Source organism: Sorex araneus, chromosome 4 (genome assembly GCF_027595985.1).
Source record: "Sorex araneus isolate mSorAra2 chromosome 4, mSorAra2.pri, whole genome shotgun sequence".
NCBI lineage: Eukaryota > Metazoa > Chordata > Mammalia > Eulipotyphla > Soricidae > Sorex > Sorex araneus.
In genome coordinates this window covers 155,381,162-155,408,249 of record NC_073305.1, presented here as the reverse complement: position 1 = coordinate 155,408,249, position 27,088 = coordinate 155,381,162, and the positions used below count along the sequence as shown (strand labels likewise).

Sequence of the window (27,088 nt, the reverse complement as noted above, 5' to 3'; positions counted from 1 at the left end):
CCTACTTCACAGGAAGATCCTGTATACCCTGCTGGGCACTGACAGACTTCCACAGCCACTGCAGTTCTTCCGTTAGGAAACTGGACTGGATGGGTGACAGCAGATTCCAAGCCAACAGAACCCAACCTAGAGGGTAAAACAGAAGATAAGGGAAGTAAGTAAACAGACCCTAAGGTTTTACACAACTTGAAGGATAGCAGCATAATATAAACAGTAGCAAACTATTGATGTGGAGAAATAAAACTAGTGAATAATCAAGGTTGAAACTCTGGTCATTCATTATATGAGGTACAGTCTCCCCTGTTAACATGCTCATAATCACCTCAATCAAAGATTGTGGTGAAAATGTTCCTACTCATATTTTGTGTTTGAGATGCATGCTTTGATTTATTTTAATTTTGATTTCTTCTGCTTTGAGGGTCATGTCCATCTGTGCTTATTCCTGGCTCTAGCGCAAGGATTAGTCCTTACCTGGTTCAGGGGACTTTATATGGTACTTGAGATAGAACCCGAATTGACTGAGTGCAAGGCAATCACTGCACCCATAGTAGTTTTATTCTGGCCCCTGTTTTGATTTCTATTTTTGTATATTAAGTTTAAAGTCACAGTTGAAGGGATTTTAAACAAACAAAAACAGACGTTACTGCTAAACTTTAAGACATAAACTAGAAAAGCAGAGAGAGATACTATTGCTATTCATTGAGTACAAGCTACACAATTGAAAAAATAAGATGGGGAGAATTTTGTTTCTTTTTCTCAGAAACTTGTGTTAGTAGCACAACTGAAGTTTCTGAAATGGTCAGGTGAATTGGTTAGACCTACTTTGCTTTAAATTTGGGAGGCCTAGGGGCTGGAGAGATAGCACAGCGGGTAGGGTGTTTGCCTTGCATGCGGCCGACCCGGGTTCGAATCCCAGCATCCCATATGGTCGCCTGAGCACAGCCAGGGGTGATTCCTGAGTGCAGAGCCAGGAGTAACCCCTGTGCATCGCCAGGTGTGACCCAAAAAGCAAAAAAAAAAAAAAAATTTGGGAGGCCTAAATTAAATTGATTTCTCCTGATATCTGTATGTTTCATTTATTACTTATGTACTATTCTTTAATTTTAATACAGTGATGTGCTATTGGCATTTTCGGGTAAAGCTGTTTTATCCATATTAGAAAAGCTCCTATAAAGTGGCATATTTGATTATTATAATATGTTATATACAAATATTCATACATAAATGCATACATGTGTATGTTTTCTTCCAAAATAATGAAAGTTTCTGATGCATTAATGATTTAAATAAATGTGATTATTGTTTTATTGGTTTTGACTCTTTCTAGGCCTCAGTCTTTTTTGTTTGTTGTATTTCTTTTGGCAGTTCTCATCTGGCAGTGCTCAGGGAGTACGTCTGGCTATGCTCAGGAATCATTCCTAGTGAGACTCAAGGAACCATATGTGGTGTCAGAGATGAAACCCAATTGACCATGTGCAAGGCAAATGCCCTAACTTATGTTTTATCTCTCTGGCTCAATAGGCTTTAGTATTTGTATTTGACTAATGAAGAAATATGAGTTCATATAACATATACTTTACAGACATTAAAATGAAACACAAATTTAAAATTGTTCCTGTAATTTATAGCATTGTAATTATAATATTATTTTATTAATATACTTTTATTCAATTGTTGAAATAAGACAAAATGACAGAGTAGTACAAAATTTTTATTTGCATCTTCAAATTTAGCATTCATCATTTAAATATATTAAAATAAAGTGTGAATAGAGTAAAAGCATAAAATTAAATCACTATTATTTATTTATAATAATAATTACTGTTTTTATAATAAACAATAGGCTTCCATAATATTCTATCCTTTGATCATAGGAAACATATGAATAATTCTTAAATTTTAAGTTATTATCTCAAGAATGGTAATATCTTTTAATTGATTGCAGTTTCCCACTTAGTAAAGAGTTTTTCAGACTTTTGAATTTACACTAATATCAAGTCAGAGAACAAAACTAATGGACTGATTAACATATCTTCAAGAGTGATGATAATTCACCAACTTGTAAACTTTTCAGAACAAGTTTCTCAAATCTTTATTGTTTGTACTCCCACTTGACTAATCCTACACACTTGGCAGTACCTTGAATTTTGTTTGTGTCCATGCAGGACCATGAAATATATGAGAAAAATAAACTGGAAAGTGTGAAAAGGGGACAGTTGGATGGGATAATTGTGAGCCCTGAGTTTTAGCTGGAATTCTCTAAAGACATGCTGATTACCTTTATCTACATGTTAATTCATGTAACACTACTTTTTTTTTAAGGGGGGTGATGTGGTTGGGCCACACACAGTGGAGCTCAAGATTTGCAGCTTACTCCTGATTCCATGCTCAGAGATTTCTCCTGTGTAAAACAGGGGACTATATGGTGTGCTGGGGATCAAAACCAAGTTGGTAGCCTGCAAAGGAAGCTCCCTACCTGTTGTTCTATCTCTCTGACCCCAGTGTAACACTACTTTTGAATGCTCTCTTCCCTTGGAGCACAGTTTACATGAACTGTTAAAGGTCCTTATCTGAATGTATTGTAACATCTAGCTGACTGCATGATTGAACTGACACAAGAAAAATTGATAACTTCAATTTCAGAATCCAATGATTTAATTATCTCTATCTTCGGTGATCACTGTCACTGTATCACGCTCATCCCATTGCTAATCGATTTGCTGGAGTGAGCACCATATCAAATACGTCATGGGTAGCTTGCCAAGTTCTGCCGTACGGGTGAGATACTCTCAGTAGCTTGCCAGGCTCTCTGAGAGGGGCGGAGGAATCAAACTCGGGTCAGCCGCATGCAAGGCAAATGCTCTACCGGAAGTGCTATCGCTCCAGCCCATTTTTGGTGATTACAATACAAAAGATTGTCAAAATGTATTAAGTTGCAGGTTATATGGAGGTACAGTTCCTTTTACTTTCAACAAAATTATGTTTAATAAGGAAAATATACAAAAAGATTATTGAAATATTTCAAAATAGAAAAAGTGAGAGCAAATGACTGTTTCAGAGAATAATTTATAATAGAAAACAAACCAAAAATATTTTCAAAGAAATGCCAAATTTCATTAGCGTTTTGAACAGCAGATGTTCCTCTCCTTAATCTATGTAACCATTTTGAGCTATGCTAAATTTCAACATTCAAACATCCTTTCTATCAAATCATCCTTTCTACATTAGTATTCACTAGCATCCCCAATATTCATTAGGTTCTGCTATTTGTTAAATGAGATTTTAATGTGTTTAACAGTTTTAAGCGTTACTCATGAAGAAGGTTAAAGTTTTGTTTTGTCTTGTTTTTTTCCTTCAATATGGTCATTTTCTTTTCTTGCTACCAGGCTGTATTCACTTAAATATATAATTCTGGCAGAAATTAAATTGTTACACTTTGAAGATGCATAAAATATTAAAAATTTATCAACTAAGTGGAAGTTCTCAAGTTTATCATTACTTAGGAGTATGCATTAAATCATAGATGACCAGAAGGACATAATTACATAACTTAAAATTTAAAACATTGAAATGATATCAGAAGCATTCTGATAATGACATTGACTATTCTTCATATTTTGTTTTAATATATTTCCCAGTCAACTTTTGTGTTATATTTTATTAAACTATTTAGTGTCTCTTCAGAAAAAGAAAAACAAAAGTTGTTACTTTAAAACTTTTAATTTTTCCCTATTTGTTTTCATATCAATATCTCTTTAATTTTACCTAAATGTTATTCAGGGTTGGTCATGAGAAAATATTTTATTTCTGTGCAAGCTTCTTACTCTATTTTTTAAAAAATTAACACTATGGTTAAAACTTCCATTAGTCTCTATCTAGAACTCCAACAAGCACTACTGAATTCAAGGAACCAAATTACTTTCCCTCCATTTCTAAAATTGGAAATAGAATCATGTAGTAATCTAGGGCAGTGTATGCTGGGCCATCTGGGAAAAGATAGAAATTTTCTCCAAGCATTTTTTAATTTCAAGTCAAGTAATGATGAAATTGGATACTATAGATATTCATAAAAACTTATAGTATAGGGGCTGAAGTGACAGCACAGCACGTTTTGCCTTGCATAAAGTCAACCTGGTTTTGATTCCCAGCATCCCATATGGTCCCCCGAGCACTGCCAGGAGTAATTCCTGAGTACAAAGCCAGGAATAACCCCTGAGCATTGCTTGGTGTGACCCAAAAAGAAAAAAAACTTACAGTATATGATAATGAGAACTTATCTTTTCATCAGTAATACTATCAATATAAACTGAACACATTTCTGTTATTTATTATACTTTCTCACATGTACATATCTAACTTTTACAATTGACTGTCATCTTTGAATTTAGTGATCATTTAGTTTATTGTGGGCTGGAGTGATAGCACAGCCTTGGCTGACCCGGATTCGATTCCTCCACCCCTCTCCAAGAGTGCAGCAAGCTACTGAGAGTATCACGTCTGCTGGGCAGAGCCTGGCAAGCTACCTGTAGTGTATTTGATATCCCAAAAACAGTAACAACAAGTCTCACAATGGAGACATTACTGGTTCCTGCACAAGCAAAACCGATGAGCCACAGTGACAGTGACAGTTTATTGTCATACTCTCTGCTTAGTCTAGAACTACCACATCTGAATAATCACAGCTTACTGAATGTCTACTTTCCTCTATGCACTATAATGGGGGAATTAATAGATAGTACATTGTGTATCAATGACCCCAACATACCAATCCTGTTTCATTTCTATTTACAAAAGAAGAACCTAAGCACAGGATAAAATGTGCTGAACCATAATAATGCACCTAGCAAATGATGCTGAAAAGATTCAGAGTCAGTGAAATTACAGATCTAATGATTCTCGTGTGACATTACATTGCCTCCCATTATATATTACATAAGAGAACATGTCAGGTCTTCCAGACACATAATTTTCCTGACCTTCAATCTTTTAGTTTAGAAAAGATTTTTGCCCTTTTACTGAAGAGAGTAATGATATTTATAAAGTGATATAGGAAAGATACAGGGAGATCAATACTATTTTTATAAGCAATGAAAGACTTCTTTGAGTACAACTTTTCTGGATCAATATGCAAATTCTACCCAATAACTTTAGTATTCAAAAGAAGCAAATCTATTCCAAATACTGCATGGAAATATCTTTTCTTGAAACATTCTGTCCTGATTTTTAAATAATAAAGACGCAGGAACTGTATCACAATAAAGTCATGGTTAGATTGCTCCTGCTGTATCTGACCAACAGCTCTAAAATTTCCAGTGCATTAACAAAAGATAAACGTTTTCACAGGTAAATTCTTCTACAGGCTGTTTTATATTCTGATGTTGACTGTGTACCAGAGAAGAAAAGTGCCTGCCATAGAGGGAGGGAAACTGGGGACATTGATGGTAGAAAAGGTACACTGATGAAGGGACAGGTATTGGAACATTGTATGGCTGAAACCCAATCATGAACAACATTGCTATAGTAACTCAAGGTGATTCAGTATAAAAAAGAAAAAAAATGTTTTGTTTTTTCCTTACCAATGAGGACTATGAGAAAGAAATTTATTACAGTGTCTATAAGGTATCTGAAAATTGTCTATAAGGTATCTGAAAATAATTGAAGCAGAAAGTATAATAATTTTGGAAATTTTGGTATGTGCTTTCTTCAAGTCTTATGGTGCATCAAGAAAAATCTTCCTTGGAATGAAGGTGGTCAGACAAAAATGTTTCCCATTTTTGTGCTGATTTGTTATTAGCAAAGTGCTTTTGCAAGCTTCTAATTCATTCTTATTGTGACCTTTTGAAGTTTACAAAGCAATTGTCTTCCTCTTTGTTTTACAGATGAGGTGATTAAAATCCAGAGAGGTCAAAGCTATATTTATGTTTACAATTATAAACCAGCTGAGTTAAGACCAGAAGTCAAAATCCTGACCTGCAGTCCATTTTCTTTCCACTATTTAGACCCACCTAACTGTTTAAATGGGAGAACCCTAGTCCATTTGCTGAGACAACTCTCATAGAAGTAAATCTTCCTGAAATAAATCTAAACATGAAATTTTGTGGCAATAGCTTCAAATTACTTGTGCTGCACACAAACTGCATACCAGGTTGGGCACCTACTGTGTAAGACAAGTTGAAATCAATTTAAGTGTTGTTTTACAAATCTAACTCAATCTGATCATAGATTAGATATAAATGAAATATAACAATCTTGCTAACTCAGGATTCACGCTGACTTTCACCTCATCTGAAGTAAGTAGTACTTTTGAGCCCTTTAGCTTTTACTTCTTGAACTAAGTTTTAGATGATGCTGTCTGCAGAAAGCAGTCTATTCAGACTAACTCCTGGTTTGTTGCCTATAAACTTGCTCTGTGAGTATGTAATCAGTCAATAAGTAGGAAAACTTCAGAATAAAACAGATGAGTTTTAAGATGGATTGACACTGAAATGATCTGATATAAATCAGAAGGAAACACCCATAGACTAACTAGTCTGAGAAGCAATTTTGACCAAAAAGATATGTCCCCAACACACACACACACACACACACACACACACACACACACACACACACACACACACTCCCCAAACCACTTTTTGTCAATCAGGTTGTCATTCATTCTGAAAGCCAGAAAACTCTTCTCTCTACTGTTTCAACATCATGACAATCTTAATTTACTAAATGGGGAAAAACATAATTAATTGCTGAGTGCTTCCCATCTCCTTGGCATTTTAACCCAGCTTCTAGCAGAATTGTCTATGCAAAAGAACATTGTTTAGCAATGGTTCTGTTGATGGATATGCAGCTGCCTCCAAAGGGAGATGTTAATGATATTTCCCATTTAGTTGAAATAATACAAGTGAAAAAATAAACTTGCCAGAAGAGGGGGTGGGAAGACACCAATAACGTTTATCTTAAAATGCCCTCTTGTCAAGCCAGCATAAGAAATGATCTATGTGGCTACAGTATATTGTCAACTTGGTGTCACACTTGAGTTTCTAAATGAATTGAATTTAGAAGGAAGTTGTTACGATATCTTACTGGTTCTCAGAGTAGTAAAGGAGAAGGGAAGAGTGTCTTCAGGACCACTACACTTTCGTCAAACAAACATGTCACTGTTACTGAAATGCAAAGATCAGCTTGCAATTACGCACGGGTATACTTAGCTCTGACAGGGAGTTCTCTCTTTAAGAAAGAAAAATTAGAGAACAAAAAGGGGACTAACCTTTGCAAGTGTTCTAGTTAATGATCACTTTACATAATTATCATGTATAATTTTCATAATGACCCTGCAAGGTAGGCTCTAATATCTTCACTTTATACTTGAAGAAATAAAGCTTCCACAAGGACCAGTCACATGCTAATGGGCACCCATATAAGGAGCAAAGGAGCTTATTGAACTCCTTGTCAGTTTGACTCCAAAGCTTGTATTTTCTCTCCCTTACACTATCTCTTTGTAGTCTGTTTCAAGAAGAAGAATATTATTATTATTTAAATTGAGATTCTCTTCCATCTTATTACAACATCACTCAATGTAATGGTTTCTGGGGAATGCATTGTTGGGTAATTTTGTCATTGTGCAGACCTAAAAGCTTATTATCTACATAGATTGTATGGGTAGACTACTAGGACAACTGTGTACTCATGTGTCGTACTGTTGACAAAAATACTGCAAAGTGACCCATGACTGCATACATTATTAAGTCAGAAACTAATTTAGGAAGAAAATATATTCTATTTTTAGCATATGAATATCCTAGGCTTCTACTGTTTTAGTTTTCCACTTCCTCAGTCATCACAAAAGAAATTTTATTTTCCAATAAAGCATTCCTCAATATAGAGATAATTTTTATTGTATGATGTGATACAACTGTGAAAAAAATAGTTTTATTTAAAGACTATGACAGATTCACTTTAGGTATTTAGTGTCTTAAAGTTCTAGTTAAGACTTTTCATAGGAATCTTTTTTGGAAAAAATAATACTCAATTCTTACCTTCTTGAAGACAGCAAAGCCTACAGAATCTGGTAGCACGTGCCTGCTTGGGACCAAGGGAAATGTGTAAACATGGGAGATGCAGTTCTTGAGCTTACCTGAAGATGGCATCCATCCCAAGGCTGTATGTGATTTGTATGAGGAGCCTCTTTAAATTTGCAAGCACAGTCATAAACTCTTTTCTACTGACTGGGGAATTTGTACCATGAATAGTAAATAATTCTTCTTTAAATGGAAACACATTAGTAAGTTCTTCCGATGGTTGCAGGTATACCTCATCTTGGACTGTGCTGATTCTCAAGCCATTTCCCTAAAGGGAGAAAAGATAAGAATAAAACTATAGAAAGAGGGTATGCAAGGGTGAAATAACTATATTCGCATTTTCTCCTTTATCCTAAATTATCCTCAGCAGGCTTTTAATTTAAGGTTTGTTTTCCCTGTCACTCAGCATATTTCTGGCATATATGAAAAGCAGAGAAGTCAATTGAAATATTAACTTTAACCAGAGGCATTACAAAATAAGTTTCATGATTATGTATGATCTTGCTTCCAATTATCTAAAATATTATATATTTGAAAATTCATGCTTATGTGCAACAAAAATACCTTAATTTCACCCAAGTGTATAAAATTATATACTTCAAACATGTTATTTTATGGTAGATGTGGGTTATAGAAAACAAGAGAGTAGAACATTTAGAATAATGTGCTATTATTTTAAAGGATTTTTACATATAATACAATGACAGAAATAAGCAAAAAGTGTATAGTTCAAAGTTAACAACATGAGGCAATGCAATCAAAAATAGAGTATATTTATTCACTTTTAACATTTAGATGGTTTTTCTTATTTACTTATATTTGTAATATATAAAGCATAACGATTTATGTTCATGGAGCCCCCTTGGTCCCAAATACATTTCAAGACACAGTTCTATCTTCAAACATACACACATACATATAGAAACACATAACATATGTATGTGCCAAGACAACTAGCCTAACATTGGTAATATTTACTTTAGGGAAAAATTGTGGATTCATATGCAGGGTGAAGAGCAACAAAACTTGTTGCTAAGTAAACGTCTATTTACTTTGAATAAAGATCCTCTCTGTGAAGGTGAGTGTTGTAAAGAGTATTCATTACAAAAAGAAGGGCTTGGGAAAGGGTGTCAGAGGGCCCACTGAAAGACTTCAGACTTTTAGCATTTTGGAGTTGCTTTTGGTCCTCCAAATCCTTAAGGCTGTTCCTCTCTACATCTATCTTTCTTCGATTAAGATTTAGAAGTCACCTGGATAAATAAGTTTCTTTTTTTTTAACTCACTTATGTTTTATATCTAAAAAGAAATAGGCAATAAATCTACTTGGAAGCCAGGGGGGATAAAGGCATAATTATGTAAATAAGCATTGTGCAAATACTTTCACCAGAATATATTCTTACGACATGGCCATTAAGTTTTTGATGTAAATGTCCAGTCTGTTTTAAAGATCTTCTTTATCACAGGAACTCAGTCTTCTAGATAAGCTTCAGAGTGAAGCATAGACTGATAAAAATGAAATCTTCAAGAAATTATCTTTTCTTATGATGTATTATGAAAATTGTCAAACCAACTAAGGAATAACTTCCCATAGCACAAGAACGTAAGGCAGCTGAACTTAAATGATGCTTTTATAGTCTTACCTCTAGGATAATTATAAACTGGAGTCTGTGTTCTGTGTCTTCTTCCTCATCTTCAAAGTCATATGATGTAGTAAATGTCAAATGTCCTCCAGCTGCTGTGAGCTACAAGAGGAAAGATGCATAATCATTATAGGGCAGGAAATGGGCTATTAAGACATAATTTATTCTTTTAACACCATTTTATTTTCCTAGAGGGTAGGATTTGGAAAGCAGAAATTATAAGCGGGCATAGTGAGAAGGACAGACATTTCTTTAGGAGCAACCCTTAGATGCACTGTTCCCATACACAATGAGCCTGACACAAATATAAATTCATGCACTATTTTCCCCAGCGCTACAGTCTTATTGGAACAGGTTAACTTCCATGAAACTAAACACAGCACCTCCTGTCATTTTCTAGTCATCTTGAGCTTAACAGTTTCCAAACAGAAAAGGATCTATGTCAAATTTGGGGGATTTCTACCCATTCTTGAGGGTCATCCATTTTCCATGTACCTGAGTGTTTTCCACAATCACTCCGTTTGACAGACAATTTAATGTGAACTGGGAAATGTTGTTGGATGAAGAAAAACAAAAGGATAGCGGCAAGTTGTGTAATAAAAAAATTCAGTCAAAACTCTCAGAGAAGATATATTTTTTCCCATGCAGTCAATTTTGCTTGGTTCGAAAGAATATTATCATCTTATTTTATTAAGCAAAACTCTTTCCTTCTAATATACACACCGAGCCCCAAACCAGAGAGTCTTGAGGTTTGCATCCTCTGACATTGAAAGTAACCTTGCAGAAAGGTGGGAAAAAATAGAACAGCAAGATCATTTATAAGACAGGAATCAACACTGGAGCTTGAGTGACAGATTCAATGCAAATGTTATAGTCCTTTTTAAAATATTCCACTCCAGCATTGTAAATAAAGACATTCATAAAACAAAGCTGATGATTTGTATTCTGCAGCTTCCTCCACGCTGACAAGCAGAGGCCAGCTTTGCAGCCTTGACTCTCTGTGGCCTCTCCAAGCAGACCTGACCACAAAGCAATTCCCCTAGATGCAAGAGATGGAAGAGGAGGAACCTGTGTTCCTCTCGGATTTGGACCACAGGGAATGGCACATCACTCACTATGGCTGATTAAACAGGGTTTTTAAATTGCAACTCACATAGCCTTCGAAGAGCTCATTACATGGAGCTCTATAAGGAACTAAAATTCAGAAAACTTTTATCCCCCCTGCTCCACTGAGAAATAGCCCTAATGTCTTTTCATATATAAAAATAATAAATATCTGCCTGGACTATAGCACTTGGCATTATTGTGAGTAATGAGGAGTGAATTTATGTAAAAGGTTTTTGGTTCTATTAAATAAGCAACCAAAAATTCACATAGCATGCTTATTCTAATCAGCCAGCCATTTTCTCAATGAAAGGACTCTATAATAAAGGCAGCAGAAAAGAATTCTTTATGTATTTCGACCGAATTAAAGTATTTAGAATTTTCTAAATTAATAAAAATATTTTGCAGAATATGGGGATTAAACTTAAGGACATATGGATAGATCTACAAGGTTATAAGGCTATTGAGCATCTGAATATTTTGGTTATTTAAAATTTAGATTACATGTCAGAATTTTCCTGGACTATATTTTTTAAAGATTTATTTAAACAAAAAGTTTAGAGTAATAATTTCATATTTAGCTCACTATCACTGTCACTGTCATCCTGTTGCTTGAGCAGGCACATCGCCATTGTGAGACTTGTTACTGTTTTTGGCATATCGAAGACGCCAAGGGTAGCTTGACAGGCTTTTCTGTGCGGGCAAGATACTCTGGGTAGTTTGCCGGACTCTCTGAGAGGTGGAGGAATCGAACACGGGTTGGCCATGTTCAAGGCAAAAGCCCTACCTGCTGTGCTATCACTCCAGTCCATTAAAAACATAAAAAATGTTAAAATAAAAATAATTTACTAATTTATGAATAAAAAAGTCAGTCTGTTTGCCTCTGGTGGTGGTGTGGGGCTGACAAGTATACCACTAACAGATTTGCATATTAAAATACTTAAAATAATTTTTAAATGTCAGTATTCTTATTTAAGAATCAAGCTTTTAAGACTTTATAGGAAATAGAAATCTGATTTGTTAAAATATTTGACTTATTAAACTAATTTCAATATATATCTATAATAGCTATAAAGTCACAGAATGGGTATAAAATGACAGAACATAAAGAAGATTGGAAATAGGGATATATGAATAAATAGCAACCGAAAAGTCAATATCTTATACAGGTAAGTAATACTACAAAACATAAATTAAGAAGTAGAATTGATTCAGCCTATTCTCCTGAGAACTGATGTTAGTAATATAAATGATAAATTGATCTTTCATTTACATTTCTACAACAGACATTTAAAAGTCTGTGTATCTTTGATATCTATCCTTTGCCATTACTGAAACTGGCTTTTTTGATTGCTCAATAACTTTCATAAGCAGATTCATTTTGCTTCCAAAATAAGATAGCTAAAAATACATGAAATGCTGTTACCATATTGTTTTTTTCCCCTACGGTTACAAGTATACAATTCTTTAATAGTCACATTATCTTTATTATTTACCCTAGAAGAGATATCTTTGATCAGCTCGAAGTAATTTTTACAATAACTACTTTCAAAAGTTTGCTTCTGATGGTCAATATTTAGGGATTGTACCCCAAGCAAAAATTTTTTTCTTTCATATTATTATCTTTCTAGTATTTTTCCTTCAACTCCCAAAATGAAACCTTTTATAAGCAATAAAATCAAGCCTTTTCTGCTCTTGTTTGCAATTTATGTGTCTTCCCCAAAGAGTTAATATCATTGTGTGAGGATGTGCTGGTGACTTGATTATCAAAGACACTTTCTGAAGCCTACTATTTTTCCGATACAAAGGCTTTGAGACTATTGATGCGTAAACTAGACCTTCTATTGTGTTGAATAAAATTTTGTTTTTTATCCATTCATATACTCTCCATATTCTAATAGCAATCAGAACGTGACTTCTACCCCTTTGCTTTCCATCTCTTCAGTATCCCAAATTTCACTTGCTACCACAGACCGGTTGGGCACAGGTCTGATGTAGCAAGACTGGTGGGCATATTTCAATAAACAAGTGATTTTATTGTTTCTCTTAGTTACTATATATGGCTATTTATTAGTTTCAATGTCAAACTCTATGCAGGTACTAAATCCATTGATTTCTTTTAATACATACATCTTTCCTATTTAACCTCCAATTTAACTTCCATTGTAACTGTCTTCAGTTTTAGTATTCCATTAAGAGTGTATTTTAAAGGTCTTTATTAACCATGTAGAAAACACTAATAGATATTTTGTATTATTTTATTTATTTTTTAAAATTTACTTTGGGAAGTTTGGGCACATGTACGGACATTCTCAGACTCTGTGCTTCAGGATCACTTTTGGTGGTGCCAGAGACTGAGCCTGGATATCTCATATTTATATCACATGTTGAGCAATTTGAGCTTTCACTCCCAGTCACTATTTTTTTTTAACTGAGGTAATGTCTGTCCATAGGAATTAATATGTTTACAGGGACACAATTTCATAGCTTTTAAAAATATGTTACCAAGTTTCACCCATGCCCTAATACCAATATCCTCTTACCACAGTCCATTGGAATGCTCCTCACTTTGGCGTCTCTGATAACTTCAGCTCAACTGTCAGAGACCATGTTTTTTTCTATTTCTTTGCTTTGATTCTCTGAGATTTGTATGAGTGATGACATCTCTCACCTCAGTTTTTTGTGACAAGTAATAATTGCTAAGATCCTTGATTCCTTCATCTTCTAATACACTGAATCTTCTAATACTCTTTTCCCTGTCCTGGTCATATCTTTATCCCAATAGTCTGTATTCAAGACATAATACATTCAAACTTCTCGTTTTTTTAAAGCAATTCTTTCTTCTTGACCATGTATTTTTTCCTCATGGAATATACTATAATTACACCTGTTTCCTTAATCTACATCACCCCATATATGGCATGATAACAAAATATCAGAGAGTGGGAGGCTGATTTAGTTTCCTTCATTACTGAAGGGAAAAATTCTAAGATCAGGATATGAGTTTGGTGTTCTCATGAAAGACACTTATCTTGTGCTGTAAATATCTAGCTTTTTTTCTATTATTGTCTCTGATCTAATTTCCCCTTATTACTAGGATATAGTTCATGTTCTGTTAGGGCCCACACTAATTTTTATCATTTTAACTTAATTGCCTATTTAAATATTTTATCTCCAATTATAATCACATTTGAATTTATTAGGACTTTAACATTTGAATATTATGGGAAGTTATAATATAACCCATAACAGTCTTATACTAAAATATTATTCAATAAGTCTCAAATATTTAGCATACCGAAGTTATCCATATTATCTGTCTCTTTGTAGTAAACAAACCACATTTTTCCAACTCCATGATTGCTTTATTTTTTTCTATTTTCAACTGGAAACTATATTTTAACATGATATTGCTTTTACTGGCTGGAGCAATAGCATAGCAGGTAGAACATTTGCCTTACAGGTGGTTGACCTGGGTCTGATTCCTCAGCCCCTCTTGGAGAGCCCGGAAAGCTATCAAGAGTATCCTGCCTGCATGACAGAGCCTGGCAAGCTACCCACGTTGTATTCAATATGCCAAAAACAGTAACAACAAGTCTCTCAATAGAGACGTTACTGGTGCCCACTCTAGCAAATCAATGAACAACGGGACAACAGTTCTACAGTGCTACTTTTATCAGAGTAGTGTTATAATTCCATGCTCTTGAAATATTTCTTTTCTAATTTTACTGTATGGACACATTATATTTTCTAGGGTTTCATAAGCATTTGAATTATTTTCTATGACTTCATTATTCTTGCTAGGGAAATGTTTTTGTTTTTAATCAACAATTACTTCTGTTGCTTCCCTTTCTTAATAAAGTTCCTCCGGTGGTTCTGGATCTATAATATAGTTCAAGCTTCCAAGAGTCACTTCTATACCCTCAAGGATCTATTTAAGCCCTTGTTCACAAACTGTGCAGATTTTCCTGAAGCAATGCAGGAACTTACAAAGGTGCCCCAAGATATGGTGTATGTTTGAAGGAAATACAATAATAGTATTTGTTGGACACCACACAAATAGCTGAACACAGTTCATAATTCCAGCACACAGTTCTGTTTCTTTGTAAAAAATCCTGCAAGAAATTAAGCTATGTTTATTTGCACTGTAAGGCAATTATTAAGCAGTTTTCAGTGTGTGCCATGATAGAAACTAATTGTGGCAAAAAAAAAACTGAATGTGAAAGAGAAAATGAAGGTAGCAATAATGTGATTCTCCAGTTTGAGATGTGTATTGCCCCTGGTCTAACAGATCTAATCAGTAAGTAAATGTGGGTGTTTATTGGGAAAATAAAAATTATACTATTTTGACCTACTATACATTCATTGCCTTTGTAAATGATGGTAAGTTGCCAAAACATTAATATTTATTAATTTGCTGGCACTGATTTCTGTGGCATAATTCAGTTGTTTTAAGAAGTCACTAAGAAAAATTATGAGGGTGATAAAAGTACAATGAATTGAGAAAAAGCTAAGAACTCTAGTCTTTTTTATATCCATTCTGCTACTTAGGTTGTTAATTTTTCTATCAAAATATCCATTCCTAAAATTCTCTAATGATTTAAATGCTACTTAACTATTTTATATGTAACTATATACAACTAATTGAAACAATGAATAAAAAATAGTTTTCAATGATAATTCTAAAATCTACTGAGGACACGGTGGCAACCATAATAATTAAAAGAGCTCTAGGGATTCTAGTGGAGACAAATCCTATCGGCAAAGTCATCCATTAACATCAATTCTAAAAATATATAATAAAGAGAGTGATCTGTTGTCCACATAATTTTAATTTCTACAGTATTCTATTGTATAGACTGGACTTATTAATTTTATCTTTGAAACCTTCAAATTAGTCTTTCTGGGGAATAGCACTGATTTCTGTAATTTTACCAAAGCACTGAGAGTTCACCCAATGGAACATTTCATTTTCTCCTGCTATTTAGAAACGAAATAGTCATCACTCTATCGGCTAGTGACGTATGGTTTTCCACAGGTAGAAGTAAGTGCAATTTCAGTTTTGCTTTGAGGCAATTTTTAGATATGCTGGATGGATTAGACTATATTTACCAGAGGTGAGTGTTGTATTCCTTTCCAATCCTGAGAAAGTGAATTTAATAAAACTAATTCATAAGGTTTCTCAAAGACCTAGTCTTTTACTTTTTTCCGTATCTATTAAGGGGAGTTGTCTTTGGGGAGAGTCAGATCCAATTGAGAAAGCACTGCAAGGAAAGAGAGCTGCACCCATTCATTCCTTAAGATAATTTTGTGCTATGCCTTTTACTCTCCTGCTCCTGAAATTCACCCCATTAAGAAAAGAACAACACAAGTTAGCTGTTTCCCATGAGTACCTATTTTAATTCTACCTTCAGGGAAAAGAAACAGCTTGTTTGCAAGTAGCATTATAGTTACTGTGCAATATATAACCTAATGTCACGCATAATAATGTAGAGTGCATGCAGCACATTGCATTAAAGATTTAATGAGGCAGGAAAGTTTTCTTTCACAAACAGAAAAGGCTAAAGGTAATTCATAAAACTAAGCATTACGAAAGAAAGCATTTCATGTTAGGTTGCTTGTCGTCTAACCTTTCTCTTTTCTCCACCTCCCGCCTCTCCCTCTTGCTCGGATTCTTTTCCCCAAAATCTCAAGTAATGTGAATGGAGATGTGAAGTCTAGGTCCCCTGCCAAGGATAATATATCCAGTAGAAAACTCATTTCATATAAACAATTCCAAAATATTTAGATCTCAGATGTCAGAATATCATCCCCATCATCTCATTCAGCTAAACGGGGTATGAAGCCTAATATTTTCTTTTGCTTACCAGGAGTGATATATTAAAATAAAATGAGAAAAAGTTTTATGATATTGAAATGATAAATAAAGCATATATATCAACTGTGATTTAATATCATGAACAGGAATAAAATGATTTTTATCTTTAGATCCCTCTTTCAAGAATCTGAAAGCCCAGATCCTTAAACTCTTAAAAAGCTATAACACCCATAAAAGTAGGTATGAATACCTCTGCTCATGGAAATATCTTTTAACATAGAGACATTATTGTAGTTCCAGTTTTGTTATATTCTTCTGTATGTCTATAGAACTAAGATAAGAGAGCATTTTTCCTTTTCAAAGCTTGATAATCATTGAAAATAGAACAGATGTAAAGGGATGTTAAAATAGAGACCCAGCAGGTTTACATGGGAGGTCTTCAAGTCCTATCATTTGGAATGTGTATAAAATGGATTCCTTGAGTGTGTTAAGAGACAATGCATTTTGAAAACTGCTTTCAAAGATAAGAGACTAGCCATGTTACTTAGTCCAAAGGATATGAAGAAAAGCAGTGGCAAAATATCTGTCTTGAGTCCATGATACTTGCGGGAGGGAGAGAGAGAGAGAGGGAAGAAAGGTGGGTGGGAGGGAGGGAGAGAGGGAGGGAGGAAGGAAGGAAGGAAGGAAGGAAGGAAGGAAGGAAGGAAGGAAGGAAGGAAGGAAGGAAGGAAGGAAGGAAGGAAGGAAGGAAGGAAGGAAGGAGAGAAGGAGGGAAGGAGGGAAGGAAGTTGGTTTCTCTATGAATTCTGGGGAGGGGCATGATCTCCTCATATCTTAAAAGAAGAATATATTGATATTCTGAGCGCTGTCACCATTCCTACCCTCCAATGTGTCCTCTCTGCCTGCTAGTCCTATTTTCTCTCCTCCTCGTACCTGTATTCTTTCATTCCTTTTGTTCTTTCTTTCCTCCCTTTGCCTTTTCCTCTCATTGTCCCTTTTCTTTTCACTCTTTCTCCCTACTCCATTCTGTTTTTTCTTACTTTTGGTGCATTGCAGTTTTGACAATATTTATTTTTACAGTAACAATATCAACTATGACCTATCCACATATATTTTTTTAGACTTAGGAGTAAAAATCTTTGGAATTTGTTTTTTAGACATGGTCACTTCAAATGTTTCAGCCAAATGCATCCTTTAAGATTTGGCATCATCTACATTTCAAAGGCATTAAAGTAGTCATGAAAATCAAGAATGTGGTATCAGATCAAAGGCAATTTTATGGCAATTCACCCTAAATATTCTTCAGCAAAACACTAATTGACAATTTCTTTGCCTTCTCCATCATATTTATTCTTCCTCACATTTAACCACAACTCTTTAAGTTCTCACAAATTACTTCTTAGCCAATATGTAGTCCAATGTTTCTTATTAATAATCTTAAGGGGTATTCATTATATATTTTGAATTTCAGGGTGAAAAACAAAGTGAATTGTGAGAGCTATATTTACATATCTAAAGGAATTGAGAAGTCAATATATGATCCCTACATGTTTTAATTAAATAAATGGGTTATTTTTTTTAAATTGTAGCATCCTATGTTTATCATAAGGCTTCATTATCTTGTGTAACAAATAAGATCCAATTATACTTCCCCTGAGTTCATTTTTAAATCAAACCAGATGGAGTTAAGAGTTTGATTAGGTGAAAAAGCTTTTGGGTATAAAACAAGGCAATTAGTGTTTCTCATGGAACAGTTATTTTAAAGGAAGCAGTTCAGGTTTCATAATAGAAATATCGAATATTTTTTCCAGTTTTACATATTTCCTTAAGGCACTAAACTACATAAACAACTTAAGAACAGGTTTGTAAACATTACATATAAGATGAAGTCAGAAGTATATCTTTTAGAACAGACTAATACAAAAGGTTTCCTCTATTTTTTTCTGATTAACAGAACTAATTGTCCTCTTGTGCTGAACAAGTATTAATGAGAAGTAGTGCAATATCAACAGATGTGAGTATATGGTAGCAGCCAAATTCTCCAAGTGGCCTTTTGGTGTCAGGCCCAGAATTCAAAAACAGTCTTTGCAACAGCTGCTTGTCTTCTGTTTACTTATGTTTGGATTGAATATTTCATTAGTGATTTTGCTGTTGGTTGGATTAATTTATGTGTAAATATTCAGTGCAAAAATACAGCTGCTATATTACTACATATTTATATGATAAAGTAAACCATAATTTATGTTTATATATATACAGAAGTTCCCTATTAATCAATGCTTTTTAATTTTACAAGTTCTTTGTGCAAAAATAGAAACTGCATGCCACTAATATATAACATTGATAATTAAGATGAAATATTTTAGTCCAAGTTACAATAATCAAAAAAAAGAAATTGACTTATTATTACTATTAAAATAATTAAATAAAAATCAAATATCTAATCCAGTGAAAATTTTGTAACAAAAAAATCTACCTTTTTTTATTTTACAGAAAATTCTAGTTGACCTATCTCTTTATTTAGAAATTGTGATTTATAAGAATATTCATTATTTTGGTTTATATATATACATATACATATATATATATATACATTGAATAGCCTTTCATCCTTACTGCAAAAGTAGTAATAACAGTGTGATCAACGATAGTGAAATCTCATTGTTTTCACATTTGAAACACCATGTATAACTGGAAGGTCGTATGTTTAAATGAGCTTAATTATTATATATTATTATATATTATTATATATTATACACTTCCTAATTTTTTTTGGGGGGTCACACCTGGAGATGCTCAGGGGTTCTTCCTGGCTCTGCACTGAGGAATGACTCCTGACAGTGCTCAGGGGACCGTATGGTATGCTGGGAATAGAACCCGGGTCGGCCACGTGCAAGGCAAACGCCATACCCGCTGTGCTATCGCTCCAGCCCCATATAACACTACTTTAGAAGAGTATCATTTTGTTTTGTTTTGTCACGAAATCCCGTTAATCACCGATTTCTCGGGCAAGCTCAGTAGCATCACATTTCATCCTTTCCCTGAGATCTTAGAAGTCTATCTCGACTCGGCCCTCCTAACAATGTTGCACTGGGGGCTCTTCAGGGTCAGGGGAATGAGGTCCAGCTTGTTACTGGATTTTGCATATGAATCCACCATGGGAAGCTTGCAAGGCTGTCCCATGTGGGCAGGAAACTCTCAGAAGATTGCCAGTTTCTCCCAGAGGGAAAAATAGGCTAAAGATATCGCACAGCCGCTTTGCTTCTGAGAGCTTGCCCTTAAGTCTCTCTCTGGATGTTGGCCGTTGATGGGACTACACACACCTGGGTTCCTCTGCCAGTACCTTCATGCATGAGGCCTGTCTGAACGTGTGGAGAGGGGCCTCCAGCATGGCTGTGGCTAGGTTCTGGTGATCTTCGGCCGCTGGGAGCTCTGCTCGGGGTGGGGAGGGAAGCTGGAGCCCATCCCCTCTGAGGGGCCCTAGGTAAGACAGCCAGGCGTGTGGGCAAGAGACTCTCTGCAGAGAGTTTTGTTTTGTAGTAGTAATAAATTTATTTACCAGAAAAGTGGAAGCCAAAATACTAGTCTTGGAATGCTATTACAATGGGATACTCTCTTGCTCTATCATTATTTCTTTTTCACTCTTTCTTTATTTATTAGCATAGAGGTCATCCTTCATTGTAGCAATAAACTTGGTTGTAAATTTTCCAAGAAATTATTACCAAAGGTTCTGTGAAAATTAAATCACACTCCAGAGGAGAATGAACACACTAACAAAATGTATTAGAATATCCTCTGGAATTAATACATTTAGAAAAAGTCATGTAAATTTTCTGACATGGATATTTAAAAAGGAGTGAATTGTAAATTAAAAAAATTCAAGATAAATATTAGAGATTTTCTTGATATGATTTTGGGTTTTAGTTTTATCTTTAAATGAGTCTTATGGAAGTTATACACATTTTCAGAGTCTCAATTTTCACAAAATGAGGGAAATTATACTCACCCTAGAAGTTTATTCTGAAGAAGAAATGAAAAAGACAAAAAATTCCTCAAGTTGTACCAATTAGTCAGTATATATTACGTAAATATTATGTCTTCTGTTTTAGGATAGTTTTCAAAATTAAAAATCATAACACAGGGGCTGGAGCAATAGCACAGCGGGTAGGGCATTTGCTTGCATGTGGCCGACCCGGGTTGATTCCCAGCATCCCATATGGTCTCCTGAGCACCGCCAGGGGTAATTAATGAGTGCAGAGCCAGAAGTAACCCCTGTGCATTGCCAGGTGTGACCCAAAAAGAAAAAAAAAATGACAACACTAAAATCTTAATCAGCATCATGTTTATTTCATTTTTCTTAGTGCACATTTGATTCACAAATACCTGTGAATTTTGACAAAGTCGATGTTATGCATATATATATATAACAAATTTCAAATTATGGAGAAGTTCTATAAAAATGAGACAAATTTATCCAATTCCTAAGAAATGTCTTTAAGTCCTTATTGAATAACAGAGTCTAAATTCCTATATTCATCAGTCAGAAGAGTCAGACCAAAGGTAGTACATCTTTTGCAACTTTTGGTTATTTGGCAACTAGAGTAACTTATGATGCTACTGACTGGCAGACCACAGATGGATTTATTAGAAAACAATGAAGCTTTAGCATTTGGAAGTTAACCTGTACTTTAAAGGGAAAAAATATTTAAGTCATTTAGAAGTTTAGACATATAAAGCAACCACATGCCACTATTTTGCACTAGTTTCTGTATCGTAGAATACAAGCATAAACTCCAGCACCCACTAACATGCAATTTAAAAGTTATAAATACATTTTCAATTTGTTCTGATATACTGGCAAACAGCATGTTCTGTGTTGAGAAGACACCTAGAATAGAGATTAAATGAAGCAGCAATCCTCTAGAATCCTTGTTAATCACAGCATGTACTTGGCACCACCAATTAAGGGAATAGTTGACAAATTAGAGTTCAGCCAAAGAGGCATATGGTCAGGATATTGATGGTTCAAAAAGCTAAACAAGAAGTCTGGAAAGGTGATGAGAAGATTTAAGCATTAAAATGTATGATGTATAAAAATGTATAAAAAATCCACGTATACAATAGGAAGATAACATATTGTTCGTAGCATGGAAATAGAAACAATAGAAGAAACTGGATGGGAAGAGGTAGTTTTTGATTCTAAATAATAATTTAGCTCAACCACTTGTGACAATAAAAAATGGAATGATCTACATCATGTAGAATCTATACTTTTAAGGATTGTGAGTAGTGTTGCATCTGTTCACGATGCAAAAGAAACATTAACTATGCTGATAAGATGGGCTAGAACTGGCAAGTTGCAATCCTACCATGCTAAGTTTTACATCTCCTATATTCATAGTTAGTAAATTAAAGAGTAGTAGAAGCATTTCGCAATGTCTATTGTAGAGTATCAAAAGAATAATTAGCTTTATACATTTGCTTTATGTTTTATGATTTTAGAGATGACACATTAAAAGAAATTTACTTGTACAGAGAAATAGATGGCATAGAGAAAAGAAATAATAGTCTCAAGAGCTAGATTCCTGGGATTTAAAATCAGCTCTTCCACTTATGAGATATGTATGATGAGAGTAAATTAGTTAATCTCTCTTATTTTCAAGTCTTTTTCTGGAATATAGACATGATAATAATAAACGCTTGATAGTATTGATGAGAATTCAATTTAACAATAAAAATAGTGCTTGATATTTTATATATGTTTAGTAAAAGTTAACTGCTATCATTATTCTTATTATTGCCACTATGCAAAAAATTCGATTTCTGTCTAGAGTCAGAGTTCCCAATCACCATATATTTAAAACTTGGGCTGAAGTGACAGCACAGCTGGTAGGGCATTTGCCTTGCACGCGGCAAACCCAGGTTCAATTCCCAGCATCCTATATGGTCCCCTGAGCACTGCCAGGATTAATTCCTGAGTGCAGAGCCAGAAGTGACCCTCGTGCATTACCGGGTGTGACCCAAAAATATTTTTTTAAAAAGTAAAACTAATCTATCTGTCTTTCAATTAAAAAAATGAAAACAAAAACTATTTAACTGTTAACTTTTTTAGCTGGATTATGGGTGATATAAAAACATGTTATTTATAAAAAAATTATGGAAACTCAGTTACTGAGTCATGTATAATCAAGTTAACACTTGGATATAAACTTAGACTATGAGTTTAAGATCATTTTAATTAATGTCCAAAAATCTCACACTGTAGTTTAATTATAATAATAAAAATAATACTGTTACTATTAAATTGTACATAAGATACTGGGGTAAAAGATATTATTGTGCTCTAGATCCTAGATCCTACTGTTACTTTAAACAATACTGAAATCAGCCTTGACTTACATTGATTTAAAATAATCCTCACAAACACACACACAAATAATCCTTCAAACATTATTTATTTATGTGATTTAAATCATGCATCTTGGAACTAGAGAGATAATACAAGAGTTATGGTGTTTGAGACTAGAGCGATAGCACAGAGGGTAGGGCATTTGCCTTGCATGCAGCTGACCCGGGTTCAATTCCCAGCATCCCATAAGGCCCCCTGAGCACCACCAGTGGTGATTCCTGAGTGCATGAACCAGGAGTAACCCCTGTGCATCACCGGGTGTGACCCAAAAAGCAAAAAAAAAAAAGAGTTTAAAAGAGTTTTGGTGTTTGCCTTGTCTTCGACTAACCATGGTCCAGTCCCTGGCATAGCATATACCCTGAGCACAGCCAGGAGTTATCCCTGAACACAAAACCAAGGGTATTCATTGAGCACCACCAGGTATTTCCTAAAAGACCAAAATAATAAAAAATAAAAGTAAGTATCAATATGTGTGTAGTTATCACTACATCCAACTCTAAAGTTCTACTACCATTCCATCAAACAAAGACCACTAAGCTTCTGCTTCCTATTCCATCTCCTTCCTTTTGAGAATCACATAGTTTTCAATGATTGTAGGAGTTAGTTTGTAATTGCCATGTTGGTTTTTAATGCCATTTCTTTCTACATGCATATATGTACATATAGGTACACATATATTGCATATGTGTCATATAGGTACACATATGTCATATAGGTACACATATATTCCACATATGTCAAATTCTTTTCATGTATTTGGGGTTTATAAGGTAATAGGTTGGGCTTTAAAATAATACAGAGTCACACTTCTACCTTAAGCCACTACCTTTATAAGGTAAGCCATTACCTTTATAAGGTAATAGGTTGGGCTTTAAAATAAGACAGATACATACTTCTACCTTAAGCCATTACCTTAAGTCTCTCAATGAGAGACGTTACTGGTGCCTGCTCGAACAAATCTATGAGTAACGGGGATGACACCTTAAGCCATTATTAACCAATCTTCTGTGTGACTCTGGATAGGGTAATTTCATCATTAGATATAACTGCCTATGTCCAAAGACAGTAAAAATGCTTACTTTGAATATTTTTATAAAAAAAATAACGAGAGAAACCTATACTGCTTGTTTTTACTGGCAAATTTATTTAAACATCTAATTTCTTCTTCAATTATTCTGGGGCCTTAGTAGAAATCAAAAATTGACTCGAGTCTATTAATGGTTTGTGACTATATAGAAAATATCAATGTTGCTTATTAATATGAAAACACATTCTCTTTATAAGTAATATTAAATTATTTGTGTAAATTGAGGAAAAATAAATATGCATACATAGTTTTCATTTGTATCTATGTATATATAAGTATTTATATGTAGATACACATGTATATCTATACATAGATGCATGTATTCTGCTAAAAGAGAATATTAATATTGAAAATTATATCTGTTAATGAGTTTGAAAGCATATTTAATATGCATGTGTTTTAAAATGGAATAAGAATGATACTGAGAAAACACAAAGTTGGCCTGCTCACCTCACCCTCTCAAGCAAACAAATAAAAATAAAGTGAGTTGCAGTCACACTGCAGAGCTGAGGTCACTAAAAGGGGAAAAATTTGGGTACTTTGGAGGTAGCTTCAATGTAGTAGCAATGTTTTAAAGAATTATGAAATGATACGCCAAAATATATGTAGGAGTGTAAGTTAATATTACTTCAATAAGATCTGACTTAAATGACAATAAAAATACATAATCTAGAAAAGCATACAACTGCAATGAATCAAGACGAACTCTTATTTCCATGGGATAACCCTATACTTCCATATACTACCATACATATTTTTGTTTATACTACCATACATATTTTTGTTATTACTCCATATCTTTAAAAAATATATGCTGTCTCACTGCAACTACCACACCAAAGGACCGAAATCTTTCTGATTTCTGTAGTTATCATAAGGCTAAAAGAGACTCATCAGAATTGTCAAGTTTCATTACATTAATTAAACATAGATCTGACTAGGGAAAGTCTAGTGGAAACAAAACAGAACCAAACCAAATCATACCCCACATCAAAATCAAAGAAACGAAGGATAGGAGTGAAGTTTCAAAATAAAGTTGAACATCACGTCAAATGTGAGAAAGATTGTGATTTCTCTATTTAAGTTCCTCAATTTCCCTAAACTCAAGATCCCTTTTATAATAATAGGAGTACAAACAGTTCACTTTATTTTTATTCTTAAAAAAAAAAAAAGAAACAAAGCCCCCGCTATACAAAGGCAGACAGACCCTAAGGACACTCCAAAGTTCCTGCCAGGAGTTCAAAGTAGGGCAGAAAAGCAGTCCTATCAATCACAACATGAAACACACACTCCCAAACTCTCCAGGGTGCACATATTTATGCAGCTTTAGACACTTATTTTCTTCATGCACTTTCACATCAACGCAGCAATGGGAAGGGGTCAACCTTTCCAGATTCTGTGTTCTATGTTTTTTGCATATTGCATTGAATTTTGTAGTAGGTATTTATTTAAAAGATATTTCTGATTATTTAAAGTTGTTTTCTGTTATTTTCGTTTTCTTAGTCACAACTTAGCATCCCTCCTACATAGGCCAGCTGTTTCTCTAAAAGATGGCATGTAATTTAACATCATAAATACCAAATCACATCCCAAGGTCAGAGTCAAAAGTTTTTATGTCTCATTAATTTTAAGTCTTCTCATCAGTTTGTTTTCTTTTTCCTTTTTTCATTGAACTGGCATTTAGATGTTGGGGAAGCAGAAAAATCATCAACTTGAGGGATCAGTTAAACCTGAAGGTTACCTCCAAATATTAATGACAACATAAGACATTTCAAATTAGATATGGGGTAATCATACACATTATAAGAGGTAATGGTAAAAATCCCTAATTTTAATAGCAAAAATTAAAATTTCTATTCCTTTTAATAATAATTTATCCACCTACTGAGGAAGAAGAATATACATTTTCAGTTTATTCATACCTTAATATAAACATGTTGACATTTATCTTTCTCCTAAGTAAGTCATTTAGGTCACTTGTGAATTTCCCTGGAAGTGATAAATATATACGATTGGAATATTTGAATGGGAGTGACTTGGCTTTGCTATGTCATCCTGAAGGTTTATCATTGCACCTACCATTTTGGAGGGCATCATACCTCCTGCCAGTGGAGGTGGGGCCTGGAGGGCGATACAGAGCTGGCAATAAGCACTGTGGGCATGTGCGATAGCTCTATTAGCCTTTACACTGTCTTTACAGGAATATTTCTAAAACTAGAATATTTCTAAAACTATGAAAACTGGCTAAAAATATAAATGTATTTCATTCCTTTTGTTACTTACCCAGAGGCTTTTAATTAATTATCCCTCTTTTCTCTCTAATTTCATAATGAAAGACTTTAGAACTTTTTTTCTCTATTTTTTTTTTTTTTGCTTTTCGGGTGACACCTAGCGATGCACAGGGGTTATTCCTGGCTCTACACTCAAGAATTACTCCAGGTGGTGTTGGGGGACCATATGGGATGCTGGGAACAGAACCCAGGTCGGCTGTGTGCAAAGCAAATGCCCTACCCACTGTGCTATCACTCCAGCCCCTTTTTTTTCTTTAGGACTTTTTCATCCTGAATACTGACTGCTTTGCATTTTATGCATACATCAGAGTTTATTTTATGATATTTTATAAATTATATACATAGTTATAACTAAATTAATGTCAACAGTTATTTTATAGCACATTATTAAGATTTTAAATTATCACTTAAAATTATTACTTTTAATGTACAATGACTACACCATGGCTCAAGAACGTAAAGGTAGATTATTCTAGTTTTAGAATTTTTAAAATGTAAGTATACACTCTGGTGGGGGGTGGGGAGTTGAAATGTTGTATTTATGAGAGCTTTGTCATTAATTGTATTGTAAAATTGCAAATGATTGTGGTTAAATAAAAATCTTTTAAGAATATATGTGTGCATGAATGCATATGTGACCTACAATGATACTATTTTTTAAAGA

The 27,088-nt window shown here is 34.2% G+C and overlaps 1 protein-coding gene across 1 annotated transcript in view; it reads right to left on the bottom strand.

Moving 5' to 3' along the window:
• LAMA2 (laminin subunit alpha 2) overlaps window positions 1-27,088 on the bottom strand; it is a 645,380-nt gene that overhangs the window by 285,584 nt on the left and 332,708 nt on the right. The window contains exons 13-15 of the mRNA XM_012932852.2: window positions 9,716-9,817; window positions 8,132-8,343; window positions 6-126 (exon numbers count right to left, since the gene is read on the bottom strand). Coding sequence (XP_012788306.2) covers window positions 6-126; window positions 8,132-8,343; window positions 9,716-9,817 — 435 coding nt within the window. The remainder of the gene's footprint in view (window positions 1-5; window positions 127-8,131; window positions 8,344-9,715; window positions 9,818-27,088) is intronic.